At 41.9% G+C, this 22,524-nt stretch overlaps 1 protein-coding gene across 1 annotated transcript; it reads right to left on the reverse strand.

The window, feature by feature from the left end:
* si:ch73-181d5.4 lies at positions 1-20,582 on the reverse strand. Its single transcript, XM_003201155.7, has 15 exons — positions 20,451-20,582; positions 17,999-18,657; positions 16,062-16,242; positions 15,667-15,870; positions 15,213-15,387; positions 13,158-13,860; positions 11,903-12,062; positions 11,744-11,821; positions 10,853-10,996; positions 10,177-10,324; positions 9,381-9,819; positions 9,045-9,186; positions 7,070-7,159; positions 6,788-6,983; positions 1-4,748 (listed from the first exon to the last, which is right to left on the reverse strand). The coding sequence occupies exons 2-15, from the start codon at positions 18,655-18,657 to the stop codon at positions 1,639-1,641; spliced, it is 6,429 nt and encodes a 2,142-aa protein (XP_003201203.2). The 5' UTR covers positions 20,451-20,582; the 3' UTR covers positions 1-1,638.
* Between the last annotated feature and the right edge of the window lie 1,942 nt (positions 20,583-22,524).

The raw sequence follows: 22,524 nt of genomic DNA on the forward strand, positions 1-22,524 counted from the left end.
AACGCCTCACAGCTTTTATTTTGACTATACAACAGAAGTCAATGAGATGTTGTTCAGGAAGCACCGCTTTTGTCGTGTGTGTGTGTGTGTGTGTGTGTGTGTTGAAGAAGAATAAAAGTGCAGGTTTGGAAACACATGAGCGTCAGTAAACAATAACTGAATGTCCATGTTCAGGTAGCGTATCCTTATTAGAAACACACACACACAGTTCATGACTATATTGGTCAGTGTGTGTGTGTGTGTGTGTGTGTGTGATTAACGTCTTCACTAAAGGAAATCAGTGGAAGAAAAGGTCAGCGTTTCGTCTTTTGTGATTCTGAGTTACTTACAAACGCACGTTTAGAAAAGTACTTAAAAATCTATTAACATAAATGCATGTTTACAGCTCAGCAGAACATTCTTACAGGAGATTAAAACAACAGAAACAACATTCAAACCTTGTCAGTAGTTTAAATGACCAGATCTTTCTCTCACACACAAAAACTAAACATTGTTTTAAAGTAAACAATTAGACTGATAAGGCAGAACCGTCAGCCTTCCCACAACAATCAAACACTGCCTTACTTTCCAGAACAATCTATTCGGACAGTTTACAACAAGCCATTCTGCATTTAATAGATATCTAACATCCAAAAGATGGACCTCTCGGTCCATAGACATCTAAGAACGGTACAAAACCAGACTAGTCATCAAATACCTACATTAGACGAATGTAGTCAATCATTTCAGCCTATTTGATGACTAGTCAAGATTTGGACTGTTCTTAGACATCTATAAGATGTTCACCGACAGTCCAAAACTAGTCATCAAATTTACAGATTAAACAAATATAGTCGGTCATCTTGGTGTATTTGAAGACTAATCTAGATTTGGGCTGTCAGTAAACATCTTATAGACGTCTAAGACAAGTCCAAATCTAGACTACTCATCAAATACATAGATTAGAAAAATATAGTCAGTCATCTCAGTGTACTACGATTGACTACATTGGTCTAATCTATGTATTTGATGACTAGTCTTTGGGCAGTCAGTGAACATCTAATAGATGTCTAAGAACAGTTCAAATCTAGACTAATCATCAAATAGGCTGAAATGATCGACTACATTCATCTAATCTGTGTATTTGATGATTAGTTTAGTCTTGTACTGATCTTAGATGTCGATTAGATGTTAATTGACAGCCCAAATTTAGCCTTTGTTTTTGTTTAGATGTCAATCAGACGTCTTTTAGACTACTTTTAAGCACAAAAATACTTGCTGGGTTTCTGTTAATGTCTTATAACAAGATCTTCCTCATCTAAACCCTTTATAGAGGGGTCTATCCTTTGAACATCTGCACCAACATAGGTTAAATCTCAGCTTTATCAAACACTGCAAGACTTCTGCATCCATGTGTTCTTGCTGTCCACTCATAACCAAGTTTTAGTCTAATTGTTGTCTTTTGTTCATTCATCTCTAAATGTTTGACCTTTCTTCTTTCTCTACAGCTGAAACTTCATGGATGTTCATGATGGTCCACAACTGCTGAACAATCGGTTCTCCTTATCTGAACACCATCGACTCCCTGACGGAAAGTGATGTTTGTTAGCACCGCTGGGGTTTTCTTCACTAATCCACTGAGGTTGACATATCCAGCTCTCACGGCAGATATTCCCTGTGTCCTTCATTGGGGGAGTTACATCGCTGTAGTCTGGGAATGCTGACCGGTCTTCCGGGTGGAGTGGGCAGCAGTGGACCTGACCGCCGTAAGGGTCGTGTATTCATCAGTCTGTGACCATGCAGGAACATTTTGCGTGGTTGCCCCAAATTTTGAACCTCACATTGATTCGGATGTGTCTTTTTAAACCGGGTAGCAGCGTTAGCGGGAAATCTAGGTGCACGTGTTTTATTATGACAGACAAGACTGAGAAGACTTGGAGGTCTCGATGCCTCTGCATTAGCAGGCGGTTCTCCTCTTTGGTCCAAGAACTGCTGTGGTGATTCAAAGCGGGGTTGTACGTTCATTTTAGGACCCCTTCCAAAAAACCTCCCTCTAATACCCCTTCTCAATCCTCGAAGTTCAGACCTTTGCAGGCCTCTTTGTGTGTATGGTCTATGCATCGACCCACGGTTTGGGTCTCGAGAATGTGTGGGAGCTTGTCTGGAAAAACAAGGTTGCATTGTGTCCGTTTCATCCTCTTCAAATGTCTGGTTGCAGCTTTGTGTTTCAGAGGTGTATTGTGGGGACGCGTGTGCACTGGAGTCTTTAGTCCTGAAGGAAGGCTCTCTCACTGGTTTCCACTCATCGAACGATGAACGCTGGAAGTACTCTTTAGCATTAGGAGGTCTGAAGAAATCCCTGCGCCCTAATAACTTACCTTGCGGAAACTGGCCAGATTCATCCTCTTCAATGTGTTGTTCCTGCATGCAAGGCAAACTGCTCTGTTTGTGATGTAAGACACTGATTTCTGCTGCTTGGAAGTTGCTTTCGTGGAAGTGGTTGGGTCTGGGTTGTTGACTCTGTTCTGTGTGTTCCAGTGAAAACCTTCTGCGGACCCTTTTGGGTAACCCATCCTGCATACGAGCTACACAAGACTGGCCATGTTCAGCATCATTGCTAAAATCCTGAGGCATCTCTCTGCTGTAGGGTTTATCAGAGTCACACTGAGGCAGATTTCTAAACTGCGGATGAAAAGGGTAATCTCCTGAGAACGATTGGGGTGTTGAGTCATAATTCAGCCTCTGAGCTGATGCAATGCCTCTCTTATGATCAATCGGAGCAGGCTCAGGAAAAACGGTTGGATTGTGTGTGGATGGACTCGTGGAGTCATAATGAAAGTCATCAGGCTGAATTGTGTGTGGCTTCAATGCTGATGAACCTCTGAGTGAGGAATCCTCATGTGCAATGTTACCAAGTGGTGCTTGTGTAGAAGACACGTCAGTTTTGCATGGCATCAACTGAGCTTGAGTTTTGTCGAATAACTTGCCTGGCTGCGACTGTAAAGAGTTCTGGGATGTCTGAAGTGCCTGGTTTTGCTCAGCCTCGTCTTGTGCAGTTAAAAGCCCATCTTGCTGATCTTCTCCCAACTGCTCGTCTGTAGGTTTAGTAGTCTCGCTTTGCACTTTAACACTTGCAGGAGGAGGATGCACAGTAAGACAGTCAGAAACTTGCTCAGATTGAGTGCTGTCCTCCAGCAATGCTCCAGACTCCTGCTGTTCGATCTTTCCTGATTGCCCAGTGTCGCCCTGTGCAGATTTATCTCTCTGTTTTGAGAGTGAATTCGATGAGGAATGGCTTCTCCTGCTATACCTTGAGGGTGAGTCTCTGTGATGGTGACGATGATAACTTTTCCTTGAAGATGTTGATGATGATGATGCTCTCTTTCTGTCTCCGTAACTTCCTCTAGAGGGCCGCTCTGTAGTCGTTCTCCTTCTGTAGTGTTTGTCTGAGACGTCTTTTGAGGGTCTGCCTGTATGTGACGCTCTTGAAGATGATTTCTCATGATGGTGTGACCTGTGCTCGTGTCGTGATTTCATTCGTGAGCTGGGTGTGGACCGTCTACTGTCTGCTTTTTTCTCTGAATGTGAGGATTTGGTGTTCTGTTGATGTGGTGATTCTTCTAGGGTTTCTTTCTTTGGGATTAACGATTTATTTGACGCCACGTTTTTCGTCTCTTGCTTCTGCGCACTTTCTTTTTCGATTCCCTCACACTCTGCGTTATCGACAGACACATCTTGACTTGCTTTTCGACAGATTCGTGGATCCTTATTGTGAATATTCATAGAAAAGTAGGCTGTTGTCTCAATTTCGGTTTCCTCTCTGCCAAACTGCGTCGGTGGCGACATGAGAGCGTCAGAAACTGAGAAATGCGCCATGGAGAGTCCGATGGCTTCCTTCTGAAGGCGTAGGGTTTCTGTCTGCTCTTCGAGCTGCCTTTTCTGCTCCTCGATCTGCCTATTCAGCTCCTCGAGAATCTTCTGCTGCTCGGAGAGAGTCGCCGTTGAGATGTCGTCCTTGTATTTGGATAGGCAGACTGTGGGTTTGTGAGGTATTGCATTATTTGTCAGGTAATTCTGCATCTCTTCAAACACAGACTCATCCTCTGGATCATAGGCGATATCAGTGTTCGCTGTTGGGGGTTTTTCGACACTTTTAGCTTCTGACACTTTGGGTAAATTACTTCTAAGAGTTTCGCCGTGATCAATTGTGCAGTATTCCTCCTCTGGGTCATACGGTCTATCATCATCTTCATTATTAATAGCTAAAGGTGGAATTTTAAGCTCCACAGGCTTAGGTGGACTCAAAGAAACCATTGCTTCATTAGAAACAGCAGGATCATAGTCTTCAGGATCATAAGGCATATCATCGACGCACTTCCCTGCGTCCTCCTGCTGAACATCATCCACTTTCTTACACTCATTCAAATCCGAAAGTGGTTTCTTTTGACCGAATAGTGTGTTCAGTATGGTCTGAAGTGGGGTGGTGGAGTCTTTGGATGTCCCCATGTTGACAGACATGCTTGGTTTTGACACGGGTACAGAAGATGAAGATGGAGATCCACTTGAATGTGAGTTGAGGAAAACATCAGCATCACAAGCCTTCGTGGGATACGGTCCAAGATCATTTATTGAGGTAGGAGTGCTGGATTCCTTGTAAATCAAGGATTTTGATTTCTTCTCAGCAGCATCTTGAGGAGGTCTGTCAGGGTGCTTCAGTTTCTGACAGACTGCTAACCCTATTAGGAGATTAGGGTGATCCTGTTCGAGCCCTAAGAGGAGACAGAGCAAACGATTACAATCATCACTTTTTGAAATGATTACACCTAAACATGAAGCTAAATATTTGGGTTGCATCTTAGATGGTTATTTGACGGGTGAGATGGTGTCTGTTATCTGCTTATCAAGTCGTGACGTATGGAACAAAATCAGTTCCAAAAGTATTGAAATAAAAAGCTTGTCCAATAGGGCGAACTTACAAGTGCTTGCATTTTAATCAACCCAAGCTCATTCTGAAAACGTAGTCTCACGGACGTTTCTGGAGAAAGTTGAATATGTCCCGGGAGGTACAAACGGCTGCATTTATTTTTTCAAGCGAACGCTACAGGGCTGTGTGATGCTGTTCCCTTTCGCGCTTGCCTGCCGGCCGGCTGGCCGACCGCTTAACTCCTTTTGGAGGGCTTCCCCGCTGCAACCCGTTTGTCCACTCAGCTCAGCGTGTACGTCGGCAGGCTCGAGATGCAGAGAGGGGTCGACTATGGCGATCGAAGAAGAGCGGTTCCAGCAATCAGGTAAGACAAAACAGAATCCCAAAAATTAAGTGAACGAGTTTCGTTACAGGGTGAGAACACGGTGAAATCCGAAAATGCAGTAAAAAAATAAAAATAATTCAGGGCTTTTATTTTTTTGGACGGCTTTTGTAAAGTGTTGCTCGGGTTTAGGGAAGCGAGCGGGCGGGCGGGTTAATAGGTAAATTTGGTTGGGTTCAGGGAAGGAGGAGGGCGGGTCAGCCGATTGGCCGGTCGCGCAGTCAATCATTTGGTCAGACGGACAGCGGCCTCTGGTGGGTTCACGTGAGAACAGCGTGGCCGCAGATTCGCAAAAACAAACTGCAGCCGTACGTACCCGCCGGGACGTATTCCGAGGTCTCCAGAAACGTCCGCGGGACTACGTTTCCACAATGAGCCTGAGTTGATTTTAATGCCTTGAACTGTCGAGGTTTGTAATTTTAGGTCCTGAAATTTAACATAGTTTTTTATTTAAATCATGTTACGAGGGGGCGGGGCTGAGAGCCATGGGAACGAAACCAGGCCGGCCGCAGATGAGAAACTCGAATCCCACAGAAGGAGCTCTGGATTACAAGAGAAGAAGAGAGGACCGAGCCCGGACATATCGTTTTACTTTTGCTATCAGTTTGTTTTATTTATTCATTAAAAACTTATTAAAAGTTTGTCAGTTTTACGCCTCCTTCCCGGCGACCAGGTGGCCGTTATCTTCATTACAGTGGTGCCGAAATCCGGGAGAAGGAGGGACAAGTTGTTACAGTTAACCTGAGCAGGGGAGAAACCCGTTCGTCTGCCCAGTGTGCCGGGGCGGACAAAAGCTTCTGAGGCTGCGTGTCAATACAACTAACACAACGTGAGGACGAGTTTATTTATTATGCTGGAGAAAGAAATGTTTTTAATTATTTATAATTGAACTCTTTTCTGTTCATGAATCAGTTGTATTTGTATTGCTTAAGGTGAAATATTAACCAAACGTCTTCTCTTGAGTGTGTCATGCCTTGCATGCTAATGAAGCATTTTTGCAGATGAAGCTGATAGAAATGCAAATGCCTGATCGTCTAAAAGAACTTGAGCTCTGCAGCTAAACTTTCTGCTAGCAGAGATGAGTTGAAACTGAACACATAGTATTTGCAGTTGGGAAGTCTTATGCTTTAGATGTTGTGCAGAGAATTTGTAGAAAAAGAGGAAGTATGTATGGGTGCGGCCAATGCAGAATGACTGACAAGTAATGAATTCCACTAAACTCCACCTGTTAATATGAAAGTTGGAGTCAGGAATAAATGTTGTTGTGCACCTCCTGAATGCAATTATTGCATTGCATTGAGCATACCAGAATTATGTGAATCTAATTTTATTATTTGTATCCAATAAATTACTAATATTTTTCACATTGAGGAAAACCCTGTCCTGACCTTTTTATTGAACACGGATATTCCAACTGTTACCGTGTGAAAATCCCGGGTGAATGTTTCAGATTCAGTGTGCAATAACCTTTAGTGTGTGATAAATATATCTGCATGGCATACCTGGTCCCTCAATAGGAAGAAGAGCTGCAGGGATGGACTGTTTAGTGCACAGTGGAATGAGGTAAAGATCCTTGATGTGTTTACAAATATTAGACACGACCCCAAATCTCCTACGACTATTGAAATATGAAAACAGCGACACATATGCCACCTCCTCTTCATCAGACGCCGGATGGAAGCGTATTAAGGACAGCTCCTGCATTCACAGAAAGAATGCATTTAGGCATTTACAGAAGTAATAGCTTTGTATTTTCAATAATAAATCTGAGGTGGTGGGATTACCTTTGCCTCTGAGGTCTTAATCAAGTCAACATATTCCCATACAGTCTGAGGTAATATTCTGCCTCCAATGTGTATAGTGTCTGGTAACTCCTAAACAGAGAAAACAGAACGTGATAACCATCTGTCACATTTATATCTAATACACTATCATTTAGAGCTGGTCATATATTGTGTAGTTATGAGTGTGCAGGTGAGTGGGTTTGACAAACCACCTGTAGGATACACTTATTCCTCTCCTTGTGCACCAGACACATTATTAGAAACCCTTCTGATTTGTCTATGTTTGTTTTTATAGTTAAGTTTATTAATATTTTGTTTTATCCTCAATAGCTATGCTCTTCATACACTCACTGGCCACTTTATTAGGTACATCTACTCGTTAATGCAAATTTCTACTCAGCCAATCACAGGGCAGTGCTCACTGCATTTCTGCATGTAGACATGATCAAGAGGATCTGCTGCAGGTTAAAGTGAGCATCAGAATGGGGAAGAAAGGGGATTTAAGAGACTTTGAACGTGGCATGGTTGTTGCTGCCAGACGGGCTGCTCTGAGTATTTCAGAAACTGCTGATCTACTGGGATTTTCACGCACAACCATCTCTAGGGTTTACAGAGAATGCTCCGACAAAGAGGAGATATCCAGTGAGTGGCAGTTCTGTGGGCGCAAATGCCTTGTTGATGAGGCCAGAGGTCAGAGGAGAATGGCCAGACTGGCTCCAGCTGATAGAAAGGCAACAGTAACTCAAATAAGCACTCGTTACAACCGAGCTCTGCAGCACACCGGGTGCCGCTCCTGTCAGCTAAGAACAGGAAACTGAGGCTACAATTCACACAGACTCACCAAAACTGGACAATAGAAGATTGGAGAAACGTTGCTGCTCTGATGAGTCTCCATTTCTGCTCACACATTCAGATGCTCGGCTCACAATTTGGCCTCGACAACATGAAAGCATGGATCATCCTGCCTTGTATCAGCGGTTCAGGCTGGTGGTGGTGGTGTAATGGTGTGGGGGAGATTTTCTTTGGGTCCATTAGTACCAATTGAGCATCAACGCCACAGCCTACCTGAGTATTGCTGCTGACCATGTCCATCCCTTTATGAGCACAGTGTCTCCATCTTCTGATGGCTACTTCCAGCAGGATAACGCAGCATGTCATAAAGCTCAGTCATCTCAGACTGGTGAACATGACGATGAGTTCACTGTACTCAAATGGCCTCCACAGTCACCAGAGCTCAATCCAATAGAGCAGCTTTGGGATGTGGTGGAGATTGGCATCATGGATGTGCAGCCGACAAATCTGCAGCAACTGTGTGATGCTATCATGTCAATATGGAGCAAAATCTCAGAGGAATATTTCCAGTAGCTTGTTGAATCTCTGCCATGAAGGATTAAGGCAGATCTGAAGGCAAAAGGGGTCCGACCCGGTACTAGTATGGTGTACCTAATAAAGTGGCCGGTGAGTGTATATAATTAGATTTGGTCTTTTTTTTTTATAACTATAATAAGTGTTAAGAGTAATTCATCAGTTCGGTTCTCAGAAGATCACACTATCCTAGACTATTATTATTTTTGCGTTTAAAGGTGAATGAAGGTTATTCAGTGTGTTGTTCATTACAGAGCTCTTCCATTAGAAAATACAAAAGAAAACAGTTCTGAAAGAGATCAGCAGCCTCTGCAGGTCAGAAAAAGTAATGCAAAAGTAACTTAACAGTAACGTAACACATTAGTTTCCATAAACAATAACTAAGTAATGCAACTAGTCACTGTTTTGGGGAGTAACTCAATATTGTACTGCATTCTTTCAACAATAACCTAATAATTTCCATATCTAAAGCTGCCAGTGTTTTCACTTCTTATTATACTCCATAATTTAGACTCTTATTGATATTAGTTTTGTATTAAGGTCTGTATAGCCTTGTATGTGACAAATAAAATTTTGATGCACATAAAAATAAAATGATCTAAAGACCAACCTCTTTCAGGATGTCAGGAGAACCAGATATTAGATATCCTTTTGTTACGAACTTGGCCACAGTCGGCATGTTGAGAAAACCTTTCCATAAAATGCTCTGCTTAGCTAGAAACTGTCTGGTTCCTTTATCACAATCTGCCAGCCTTAAGAGAGAGAGAGCGAGAGACAAGATTATAATAAATGAAATAATAACATCATAAATAAAATAGAACAACAATACATTGAGTGCTGGGGAAAATTAATGGCATCCAAAATAAAAGTTTCATTTTTGGATGCGATTAATCTTTGACCAGCACTAAACAAATTATGATTTACTTGAGGATTTTCAAACACGAACCTTGTATTAGACGCATATGAAGTGTGCAGAGATGATGGCGAGGGCTTCATGAGGATGGATTTAGGCAGCCGCACAGACACCGGCGTGGGCTGCGTCTCATTTACAGCTTCAGTGGTGTTTCTTGCTGGATTAGGAGTCTGCAGCGATGTGGAGACAGACTCTGTTCCAGGAGATGACGCAGTTTTGTGATACTGTGCTGTTCGAGGGTCTCTCCCAGAGATGGACACCAGGGGAACTGCAGGAATGACGACCGGAGAGTAGTCTACAGTGTGTGTTTTTGATTCCACATCCTCCGCACTGGGAGAAGCAGGAGACTCCAGGTCACTACAGTCCAGGGCTGCATCCGTCGGCTGAACTACACGTTCAGAGCTCTCCCCTTCTACAGTTTCTGTCTTCGTCTTGGGCTTGATGTCACAGTTACCATCAGTGGATGATTGACCTGCAGTTTGAACACATAAAAGCAATATACTGGGGTGAGGAAATGGTGTGTAACTTTATTATTATTATGTGCATTTTTAAACACTAGGACTACTAAGGCTAGGGCTGGGCAATATGGCAATCTCCAAAATTACTTTCCACATTACCAAAAATAACCATAGTAAGTGAGCTCACACTGCTAGACTTGTGCTGAACATTTAATCTGTGCATGTTATCAAAAACAAAACAATGGTTCGTCTTTGTAATCGAACATTGAAATCTGAAAATGCACGTCACACTTGAATATTAGTCTACAATACTTTATGATATTTCCAGGAAAACAGATGTGATTGTTTAAATGTGTGTGTAAAGATCATACCTGTGCATATCCTGCATTTAAGGTCAAAGACATGCAGCTTGTGTTCTGCTGTGGTGTCTTTCAGCATGCTGCTCATCCCGTGAGGAGAATCTGAGCTGATTTCCCTCTCCTCGGTCTGCTTCAGTGGAGACGCTGATGACTTCTCTTCCTGAAAACAGACACAAGATTTCGTTTTCACACATGATTGTTCATAAGAACGAAGCAATGCTCTAGGACAGGGCTTCACAAAGTCTGGACCAGCTTCATTACATATTCCAATGGCACTAACAGTGTGTAAGCGATGAAAAGTGCTTTGAATTACACATGGTAACCTCAACGTTCAACACTAATCACTAATTAATCGTTAGTACAAATGACAAATGTTCCCTCATCCCAAAAGGAAAAAAAAAACAGCAACAATCAAGAACGCATGAGTATATGCTGGCATGGCTTTGCAATCAATAAATGTGATTATAATGGAAGTCAATGGGGCAACAACAGCGCCTACAAACAGAACATAACCAAAGGGTAGTCCATTTGAAGGGTTAAAGCAAAGAGCCACTTTTGCACAATAATAATGTATTTTTAAAGGAAATGGTATTTAGTTTAGTAAATAACTGATTCACATGTGTGTATGTTTATTAAACCTTTGACATTGGACTTTTGTGTGTGTGAACTGTCCCTTTAAGAAACTCACTGTGGGCGTATCTGTGTTCATGGACTCCTTCTCTGCAGCAGCAGCAGCAGCAGGAGGAGAAGGTGTTGCTTCTTCCATGTCTACAGAAAGAAAGGACGATTCTTCCTTCATAGAGATCTGAGGTTCAGGGTCTGCAGAGGTCTCCTGTCAAAGACGAACAAACTGGATGAAACACTCTACAAGAACTTAAAGTACAGATGAAATTAAAAACAAGCCATAGTGATGTTGTTAGCTGACATTGCTGAACAGTTCATCTGTGCATGTCATTAAGACAAAAAAACAATAGTTTGCTCTTGTTATCTTTAATTGCAATCTGTAAATGCACTTCCTGTTTGTGTTCGGTTCAATTGTCAGAGTAGGTCTGTCTGAGGTGCTGGGCGTGGCTAACACACTAAACCACGCCCCTCCAGCTGTCAGTTTTGACAACAGACAGAAATGATGAGCAGGAGGAGTCTGTTATGCCGTAATAACTTCTTTCTGAATGAAACGCCTATCATCATCCTATCAGCTCACAGTAGACAAGCCACGCCCACTGCATTCTCATTTAATATTCCGCTTCTATAGGAACTGCATCACAATACAAAAAGCGGCAGCATCCAGTTCATGCGGACTGTAAAGTTACTCATTATTTACTCTCCCTCCACTGGTTATAAACCCGAGTTTAATACAAAAACAGATCATTTGGAGAATGCTAAAACCAGTAGCCATTGACTTCCATAGTAGGAAAAACAAATACTAAGAAAGTCAATGGTTACCGGTTTTCAGCATTCTTCAAAACAGCTTCAGTGTTCAGCAGGAAAAAACTGAGAGTAAAAGCTGACAGAAGGTTCAGTTTTTTGGGGTGAACTATCCCCTTAAATGGATTATTATTTAGTTGACGGTGTAATTTACCTTAACAATGTCCTGCTGACTGACAGAAATGAGTCTGGATACAGGAAGATTCCCTTTCAAAACCTGAAGACACAGCTCCTGAAAACACAGTCAGATCAGTGGAATGAACATTTCAAACCTCTCAATGGAGTAGCTTTGGCAGCCCAACACACAAATCACCTTGTTTTGGGGATCTTTGAGGCGGAGGCTGAGATCCTGGCATTTACTCCTGTACTCCTGGTCTGTGGTGTAGCACATGCTGAACATCTCCTTCTCCAGATCCACAGCAAACTTCTCAACCTCATTCTCTGAGAAGATCAACCCGTCACTCTGATTTAACCTGACAAAAGAGGACAACGGCAGAGATATAAACAACGACAAATAAATATAGCAGAAAGCCAAGCCAAACAGCATAACTACACATGCACAAGCCACTAGCTTTATCTTTAGTTTAAATTAACATCTCCAATTTCATCAGAGCAACCGGTGTTCATGTTTATGAGTTTCTTGACCAAAATTAGGACTGATTTAGAGATCTGCATTCCCTGTGGCTGTACCGCGGGACCCGACCAGATTTCTTGCAGCACGGGGATACATTTCAGAATTAAACGAGGTAGGTTTGCACATCTGGGTCATCATGTCACACTCCATCCACCAACGCCAGACTGCACCACAGACTGTGCAGGAGTTGGTGGATGCTTTAGTCCAGGTCTGGGAGGAGATCCCTCAGGAGAACATTCACCACCTGATCAGAGGCATAGGGAGGCCATACAAGCACATGGAGACGTCACAATTACATCAAAGCTGGAGCAGCCTGTAGTGTGTTTTTACACTTCAACTGTGAGTGTAACTCCAAATCCAGACGTCCATAGGCTAATAAACTTAATTTCCTCCTCTGCATCCAGAGCAGCAGCTGAAGGGCTCAGGTGTCTGTTTCAGATACCTCCTGGATGCCTGTAAAAGGGAGGTGTTCCCGGCTTGTCCCATCAGAAGGAGGCCCCGGGACATGCTGGAGGATCTACTGTATGTCTCTCAGCTGGCCTGGGAATGCCTTGGGAACCCCTGGAGGAAGTGTCTGGGGAGAGGGAGGTCTGGGGTTCTGCTGAGAATGCTGCCCCAGTGAGCCAGCCCCAGATAAGCTGAAGCATGAGCTGAACTAATATATAAATATAATATATGAATATTTTGGTTTTGTGTTTTTTGCATTTTAACCATTTTTATTTAAATACACAATATTTATAGGCAGTGAGTACACACAAGCAAAAATAAAACGCAAATAAATATGTATATTTGATTTGCGATATAACTTTAGTGTTGCATGTGATTAATTTAAACACATTTGCATAAGTAGATGAATAGACTGAATCTGTAAATCTGTGTGTGCAGATGTATTGTGGGTCTAGGCATGTCTTATGTCAAGGTTTAGTCTTCTAACCTTTCGAGCAAAACTTTGGTCAGCAAGCAGCGGATGTTTTGTCTGATCAGAAGAGGGCTGCAGCGAGGGTCCAAGACCGACACTTCTGGGGATCTGCTGGACACTTCTGGGACTCCGCTGGACGCTGGGGCTCTGCTGGATATTTCTGAGGCTCTGACGGACACTTTCAGGGCACTGACGGGGACTTCAGGGGCTCTGCTGGATATCTCGGGGGCTCTGACGGACACTTTCAGGGCACTGACGGGGACTTCAGGGGCTCTGCTGGATATCTCGGGGGCTCTGACAGACACTTCTGGAGCTTTGCTGGATACTTCCAGGAAACTGGCAGGGACTTCAGGGGCTCTGCTGGATATCTCGGGGACTCTGACAGGCACCTCTGGGGGTCCACTGGACACTTCTGGGGCTTTGCTGGATACTTCTGGAGCTCTAGCAGACACTACCGGGGCTCTGATGGACACTTCCGTGGTTCTACTAGAGTCGCTGGATTTTTTGAGGGAAGCTAAAGGGCTTTTACTGAGTGCCCCTTTCAAAAGCTCCAGTCGTGGAGAGCCGGGCATGGTTTTCTTTGCTCGTGCCGGAGTGGATTTCTTCAGTAGCGGAGCCGCGGGAGCCTTTTCAGAACTGGGAGCATCCTGTGGCAAACCTGAAGGTGGACTCTTCATACACAACGGTGCAGGGTCAACATCACTACTGTCTTTAACAGCTGAAAGAAACACAACACATGCATTAAAGTCACAAATAAAAACCTTCTGACAGTTTATTGTTCAGGCAACATTCCTCTAATCAACATTTCATCCAAACAGCCAAGACTAATAGACTTTGAGGACGAGATGTTTTAAACCACATAATATTGCCAGCTTGTGTATCTAAAACCGATTGTATAACAGCAGATCCTATGATTGTGGCCCGTGGTGGGCGTTTCTTTCCATGTCACTCTGAACACAGTCGACCAATTACTGCAGAGGGGGTCAGTGGACCAATCACACCAGACTGGGTCTTCGGACCAATCACAACATACTGGGTCATTGGACCAATACCACCAAAGTGGATCATCAGACCCATCACTGCAGACGGGGTCATTGGACCAATACCAATAGAGTGGGTCATCGGACCAATCACTGCAGACCAATCACATCAGACTGGGTCATTGGACCAATCACTGCAGACCAATCACATCAGACTGGGTCATTGGACCAATCACTGCAGAGTGAGTATTCTGACCAATCACTGCAAGACTGGGTTATTGCACCAATTACTGGGTCACTGGACCAATCACACCAGTCGGGGTCATCAAACCAATCACACCGAACTGGATCAAACAAATCACATGAGTCTGAGTCATCGGAGCAATCACACCAGTCTGGGTCATCGGACCAATCACTGCGGACTGGGTTATAGGACCAATCACATCAGACCAATCACAAAAGTCTGGGTCATCGAACTAATCACACCGGACTGGGTCATCAAACAAATCACATGAGTCTGGGTCATCGCAACAATCACATTGGACAGGGTCATCGGACCAATCACATCAGACTAGGTGATCAGATCAATCACATCAGAGTGGGTCATCGAACCAATCACACCGGACTGGATCATTAAACCAATCACTTGAGTCTGGGTCATCAGACCAAGCACACCGGACTGGGTCATCGGACCAATTACATCCGACTGGGTCATTAGACCAATCACAACAGATTCATGCAAAGGAGGGGTTTGGAATAAATTAAATCATCGATGAGTCGTATGGGAGTCGCTGGGATAATCAGGTACCAATAAACGCATTTTACAAGACAATCAAAGTGTTTTTGATCTTGCATGCAGATCAGCCTGTTGTTGGAGACCCCCAACACCAAAATATGACCCAAACATCCCCTACAGTCCTTAAGATATTCTGAGACCCTGCAGACACACTGCAGAATCTGCGGTTTTGAAGACACTGTGTTCATGGGAACAGGACCTTAATGTGGTCCACTTGTGATTGTATTAACAAACATGATTATTAAAATCTGATATAAATAGGGCTGGAGTGTGAAAATAGTCCATGATACATACGGAGTTTGTGATGTTCAGGTGGAGTGGCTGTGGTTGTTTGTGCTGGGTCAGCGACTGCAGATGAACAGACAGACTCTTCGCTCTTTTCTTCTGCTTTACCCTCCTGCTCTCTCTCTGCTGGACTCTTGTTGACCTTCACCTTGAAAAGCTTCGCAAGAAATGATCGTTTCTCGCTCTGAAAGGTGAAAGCAGGAGAGAGAACATTAAACACCAGTGCTGGCAAAATCATTCATCACATCTACATTAAAGTTCTTATTTATGATATATATATATGTGTGTGTGTGCGTATAAACACATGCATATGTTTATATTTACAGAATAAAAGTCACTTTGTTAAACTGTAGAGTTGAATGTTCAACATCAGATGTGAACAGAATTCACCACCGCAAATAACAAAGCACAGGAGCTGTTCATCAGCAGACATTGTTTACAGAGTGTATGTGATTATATTCACCTTGAGAGACGGTACAACAGCAGATTTGACCTCAGGTTTGGGTTCAGAGAGAGTCTTGATGGCGACGGCTGCGTGCTGAACGATACAGCGATGACCGCAGTACACCGACTCCGGCAGGGCATCGCTGCTGCAGCCCGGACCAATGCATTTGGGCGAAACCTCCACCACATTCTGCTCCACCTTTATCATCTGCTGCACATCCACCTGAGATTGACACACAGACTAGATTTAGAAGAAGAGCTGACCGGATCTCTTCTCTACTAATGTTTAGTAGTTACCAGGGGGGTTATTAAGAGCAATCTGTCGTGCTCCATTTATTACTCCACAAAGAGGATCAGTTCTGTTAGAGATGCGCTTTTCAGACAGTGTGATGAGAGATGATGATGCAGCATTACCATGTTGATTGAGCTGATCTCTTGTTTTAGGCACGGATCGTCAGTCTTCTGGTTCCTGCATGTCAGTTCCCGGTTCTCAGTGCATGGTGGACACATATATTCCTCATTTTTCCAAGTCTCAAAGATGCCGACACAGTCCACATGCCGAAACGCTCCACAGGATTTACAGCTGATCGTCAACCTGACAGATGGAGACAGCATTAGTTTGGTAGGAGATCAAAATTAGGGTTAGGTATTGGAAAATATTGGAAAAATCTGACATTTGGATTTTTTTTTTTCTGGGGAGACTAACAGTATTAAGCATGAGAAATTAAATAAATCTCAATGCAAAAAAATACATATTTTCTTACTTTGTCTCGTTTGTAGTCCAAATATCAACAACATTCGCAGAGCAAGTTAAAATATTGTTTTGTTTTCAACTTCAGATGTCAAAATGAACAGTGAAAACAAGCTTAATGATCTGCCAGGGCACAGGGTAAGTACAATAATCTTGCTTTTTCGTTAAAATGTTGACATTTTGACTAAAACAACACAAAATTCTAAGTTTTTGCATAAATTCCATATAAATACAGTTATTAAGTACAATTCTATAGCTTCTGCTCAACTATAATGCAGACTAAACATTGCATATCTTGCGATGTGACTATTGAGGATATACACATTGCAATATCCATAATTAAACAACATATCAATATATTTATATATTCATTCATTCATTCATTCATTTACTGGTCGGCTTAGACCCTTTATTAATGTGGGGTCGCCACAGCGGAATGAACCGCCAACTTATCCAGCACGTTTTTATCCAGCGGATGCCCTTCCAGCTGCAACCCATCACTGAGAAACACAAACACACACAAACAAACACACACAAATAAACACACACAAACACACACAAACAAACACAAACACACACAAACAAACACAAACACAAACAAACACACACACACAAACAAACACACACAAACAAACACACACAAACACACACAAACACACACAAACAAACACACACAAACACACACAAACAAACACAAACAAACACACACAAACAAACACACACAAACACACACAAACAAACACAAACACACACAAACAAACACAAACACACAAACAAACACACACAAACAAACACACACAAACACACACAAACAAACACACACACACAAACACAAACACAAACAAACACACACAAACAAACACACACAAACACACACAAACAAACACAAACACACACACACACACACACACAAACAAACACACACAAACAAACACACACACACACACACACAAACAAACACACACAAACAAACATAAACACAAACAAACACACACACACACACACACAAACAAACACACACAAACAAACACAAACACACACAAAAATAAACAAACAAACAAACAAACACACACACAGACACACACAAACAAACACACACACACACAGACAAACCTCTCTCTCTCTCATTCGCGTGCACTAACACACACACTCACACACACAAACACCAAGCACACACACAGACAAACCTCTCTCTCTCTCTCTCTCATTCGTGCGCACACACACACATACACACTCACAGCAACAAACAAGCTAAACACAGCATCGCGCTATTTCATTTACACACATACATACGCATGCTCGCTCGGGAGTCGGGAGTGATATTGCTAGACGGCCCGCTCCCGTCCCAAATTAAACCCGTTACTGACCGCTCCCGGGCTTTATTCGGAAATGTATTCCCGCGCCGCAGAAATCTGGTCGGGTCCCGCGGGAATGCAGACCTCTAAAGCGGAGCTTGTATTTAAAAATGTTGATAGAGGTTTGTGATATAGGAATTACAGCGGAGCTTCACCATAAACATGCTTAACCACATCACCGCAGTTGACATCTCATTATGGCGGTAATGTGGTTATCGTCACACCCCTACACACTCGATTCTCACCTGTTACTATCATCCCTCTGTCCACATGTGCCACACACAGCGTCCTGATTATCCTCCTCATGTTTATCAGAGATGCAGATTTCCTCCTGGTGCTCAGAGTGATTCTGCAGTCGCTCATTCCTCTCATCTCCAGCAAAACTCAGAGTATCTGCGGCTTCCCTGTCAGTGAATAAACCCTGCTTCTCTCCTTCTGCTGCGCTTTCGGTGTCGTCAGACTGCTCTACACCCTCCTGCTCCCCCAGACCATCATTTCTCTCTCCGTCTGTGCTTTCCCTCATCCGCCGTGCCAGCGCTCGCCTCCGCATCTCCTGCAGGTTGAGATCGTCGCTGTCTTCAGCTCGATCGGATGTGGCTCCTCCTGTGTTGCGTTCGCTGCTGGACTCGTCTGCATGTACCCACACGCGCCCTCGACCCCTACGCCCTCGTTTAGCTGCCGTTAACCCCATGCCAGCGTCGGCAGCACGTTTTCCGCGACCGCGACCCCTGCCGCGACCTCTGCCTCGACCCCGGCCACGACCCCTGTTGGTCTGGAGGTCAGGATCTCCGCTGCTCTCGTCCAGTGAGCACACCGCCTCCAAGAACTCTCGTTTGGCTATCGTGCTGCGCCGGAAGCCCCAGCTCTTGCCCATCAGATCAGTGCCAGAGGCGTCCGCATCCATCTGACCCCAGAACAGAGGAGATACAGAGAAAATATTAGAGCTGAAGGATTAGACAATCTCATATTTGTCTGTGAGAAATACTAGATTTTCTGAAAAATTTTAGGGTGAACACATTTATTTAAGCTTAACAGTAAACACACACACACACACACACACACACACACACACACACACACACACACACACACACACACATATATATATATATATATATATATATATATAAAAAAGGTTTAACCCTACTGAGCTATTCCTTGCAAATGTCAGCCTTGCCATGAATCCTTTAAACTGAAGTAACTAATATACTAACTTTTACGAACTAAAATAGCGAGAGCCTTTCTGTTTTTGTGTAGGCTGGTTTTCCACAGTGCTGTAATGTCTCTGTCAATGTCAATATTTGATTCATCAAAGTCACACAAGTGTCAATTTCACATCTGTCACATCCACAACCAAGCGTTTCCCTCATAAATGCAGAAAAGTCAAACAAAATAAAGTTTTATCAAATATTAGATTGTTGATAAAGAAATGGGTGTGATTGACCTGATTATGTAGTGTTGCAAGACTTAAATATACACTATAAGAAAAACTATGAATGATTTACCTCATATTTTACTTTAATAGAAAGAAAGAAAACTGGGATAAAGTTAATGTTATATTTGCACATTCACCTTCTTAATATAATGTCAGAAAAGGACTGTTTTCACAGTGAGTTAAAAAGTGCTGATGTTATTCTGAAGTCATTCTTACGTTTAGCAATATCATCTCATAATTCATAACAGTACCTCATTATTATTAATCTGTATTCGCCTTTTTGAATTCTACTTTACTGTTTTACTGATTGTGCAAATATCAACTTCACCTTAATGCATAACCACAACTAAATATTTATTATAAACTTAATAATAAAATCATGTTTAAATACTCGGACAAAGGTTTTAGCATATAGGTGAGGTTGGTTTTATATTGGTTTCATTTAGCAGTCTCTATATTGTTTAGCATGTTACTCTGAATATTGGATCTGAATTAGCATGCAAGTATGACTTGTAAACAACATTAACACTGTCTAATTGACTGTGAACAATGCTGTACTTTGATAGTCATTTGCTGCTAATATGATTTCACTATTTACAATACTTTTCTGACATTATATTAAGGAGAATGTCTGAATATTTCAATATCAAACCAACTTCACCTCTATGGATATGGGTTTTAGCTTGATTATTATTTTGCATGACTGTAAAAGTTGCACTGGGAAAAAAACAATGCATAACATACATCAAATTTGAGTTAAATTAGAATTAAATCAGAGGTAAGCGTTTATGTGCCTAAAACTTTACATTTTCAGCTGTAAACTAGTAAACAGTTTAATGTTAAGGATAATTTCGACAGATGTCGCTTTTTAAACCTGCATTCACCCTAATTTACACAATACTGTAAATGAATGGTCGTAATGTATATAATATATTCGAAAAACACCGTAACACTATATTCATGCTTCAACATTTCACATCTCATCAAATTAAACACCACAATGACATTATTAATTCAGAAATCATCAAATAATTGAAATCACTTTGGCTGTCTAATTCATAACAGCGAACTCAGTGTTCAACAGCGAACTTCAACATGGTGTATGAAACAGTCTGCAGAGTAAAGAGAGACTGCGAAACATGTGTTTGACGTGCTGCTAAACTGCACATCTCATTCAGCACATCACACATCTGCAAATAAATAATGAAGCATGTGAGGTGAAGCGAAACACCCACAGCACCCACAGCCCACCGCGGACTCACCTTATACAGTCCAACGCGTGTGTCTGCGTTTACACGCACTTCGAGCTCAATGGATGAAAGATTATAATTGATTATTAATGTTAAATGCAGTCAATCACACAAACGCACAGCAATGCCTCCATTTTGACCGTGAAAGGGGCGTGACGCTCGGTATAAAGAGGATCCAGAACCGCCGCGAGACTCCGCACCGGAACCGAACAGCGACTCCTGCGTACTGGAGGACAAATTTAAGAAACAATGTCAGCACTCAAACTTAATAACAAAAGTACAAAAAGATTAAGATAAAATCAACAAATACTTTCTTAAACAGCATTGAAGAGTGCGCGCTCTACAGCCAACGCTTGTTAAAGGCATTTTCACACACGAATTATAAATGTAGGCCTTTATGAACGACTCTCACCTCAGTTTGTATTTATAAACCTCTGATTACCACATTTGTTTACAGTTATAAAGCTTTATGAGTTATTTTCTTCTGTTAAACTCAAAAAAGATATTCTGAAGAAGGCTGGAAACCCGTAACTTCCATTGTGGGAAAAGCAAATAGCCTACTGTGGATGACAATGGCTAAAGGTTTCCAGCACCAACATTTATTTATTTATTTATTTTTTTTAGATCAACAAGAAGCATAAGAGTTTCTCATAAGAGTTTGAAATCAGTAAAGTGTGAGTAAATGATGACAGAACTTTCATTTTTGGGTGAACTATCTTATTTCATTCAACTATCTTATTTTATTTAGGTACTATTTACTCTCTTAAAAAACACATTTTACTACATTCGTTAAGTTATAAACCCTTCTGAGTGTCTTTCTTCTGCAAAACCCAGAAGAAGATATTCTGAAGAAAGCTTGAAACCCTCCATTGTGGGAAAAGCAAATAGGCTGACTGTCAATGGTTGAAGATTTTCAACTTCAAAATATCTTCTTGTGAGATTAACAAGAACCACTCATAAAGGTTCAAAACAAGTAAAGTCTGAGTAAATGATAACAGAATTTTATTTTGGGTGAACTGTCAGCCATGTTTGTTTAGTGCAACAACTTTATAGGCTTCAATTTAGAGGTAATAGAGGTAAAGTTGGTTTTATATTGGCACATTGGTTCATTTAGCAGTCTCTATATTGTTTAGCATGTTACTCTGAATATTGGATCTGAATTAGCATGCAAGTATGACTTGTAAACAACATTAACACTGTCTAATTGACTGTGAACAATGCTGTACTTTGATAGTCACTTGCTGCTAATATAATTTCCCTATTAACGATACTTTTCTGGCATTATATTATTAAGAAGAATATCTGAATATCCCAATATAAAACCAACTTCACCTCTATTTACTCTCCCTCAAATTAACCACATATTGCCACATTTGTTTAGTTATAAACCTTTATGAGTTTTTTTAGTTACGATATTTATAAGTATTATGAAGCATGCTCATTTAGCTGATCTTTACTGTGAATATTTAGCTTTTTTTTGCCTAAATCTAAACCTAAATCTTCTTTAATTGTTTTGATTATTCAAGGATATTTTAATGTGCCTTTTTTTTGAGAGAGGTCTGGATGCAGACCTGAAGCAGATGCAATCTGAGCTGCATGCAATGCTTTTTAATGCGCTCACCTAACCCCACCCCTTACAGTGATGTCACTAGCTCAGTTGAGTGCATTGTGTCTGATTGCAATCTCAACTTGCATCATAAAGGCTGCATCCAGATGCTATTGCTTTTTTCTGTGCATATAATCTCATATGACGCAAGGAAACCCATTATATTTAAATCATTTTTGGTTGTTCATTTTGAATAATTATCAACAATTAGATTATAATTTTGTTTGCATTTATGCGCAGTAATAAGACGACACAATAGCAAAGAGCGACAATGGCATCGACAACTCGACAAACAAACCTAGTTTTTCTCAGATTTTGCCATGTTTGCAACACCTTCACAAACAAGTTGCCAAATTTTGCCTTGGAAAGGTTTAAAAGCTCTCATGAAATTAATAGTTTTCTATATCTTAGTATCACTAATGTAGTCATAAGCAATAGTCGCAACGATATCTATAATCTAAAGTCTTCAAAACAGAGACA

The sequence above is a fragment of the Danio rerio genome, chromosome 23 (genome assembly GCF_049306965.1).
Source record: "Danio rerio strain Tuebingen ecotype United States chromosome 23, GRCz12tu, whole genome shotgun sequence".
NCBI lineage: Eukaryota > Metazoa > Chordata > Actinopteri > Cypriniformes > Danionidae > Danio > Danio rerio.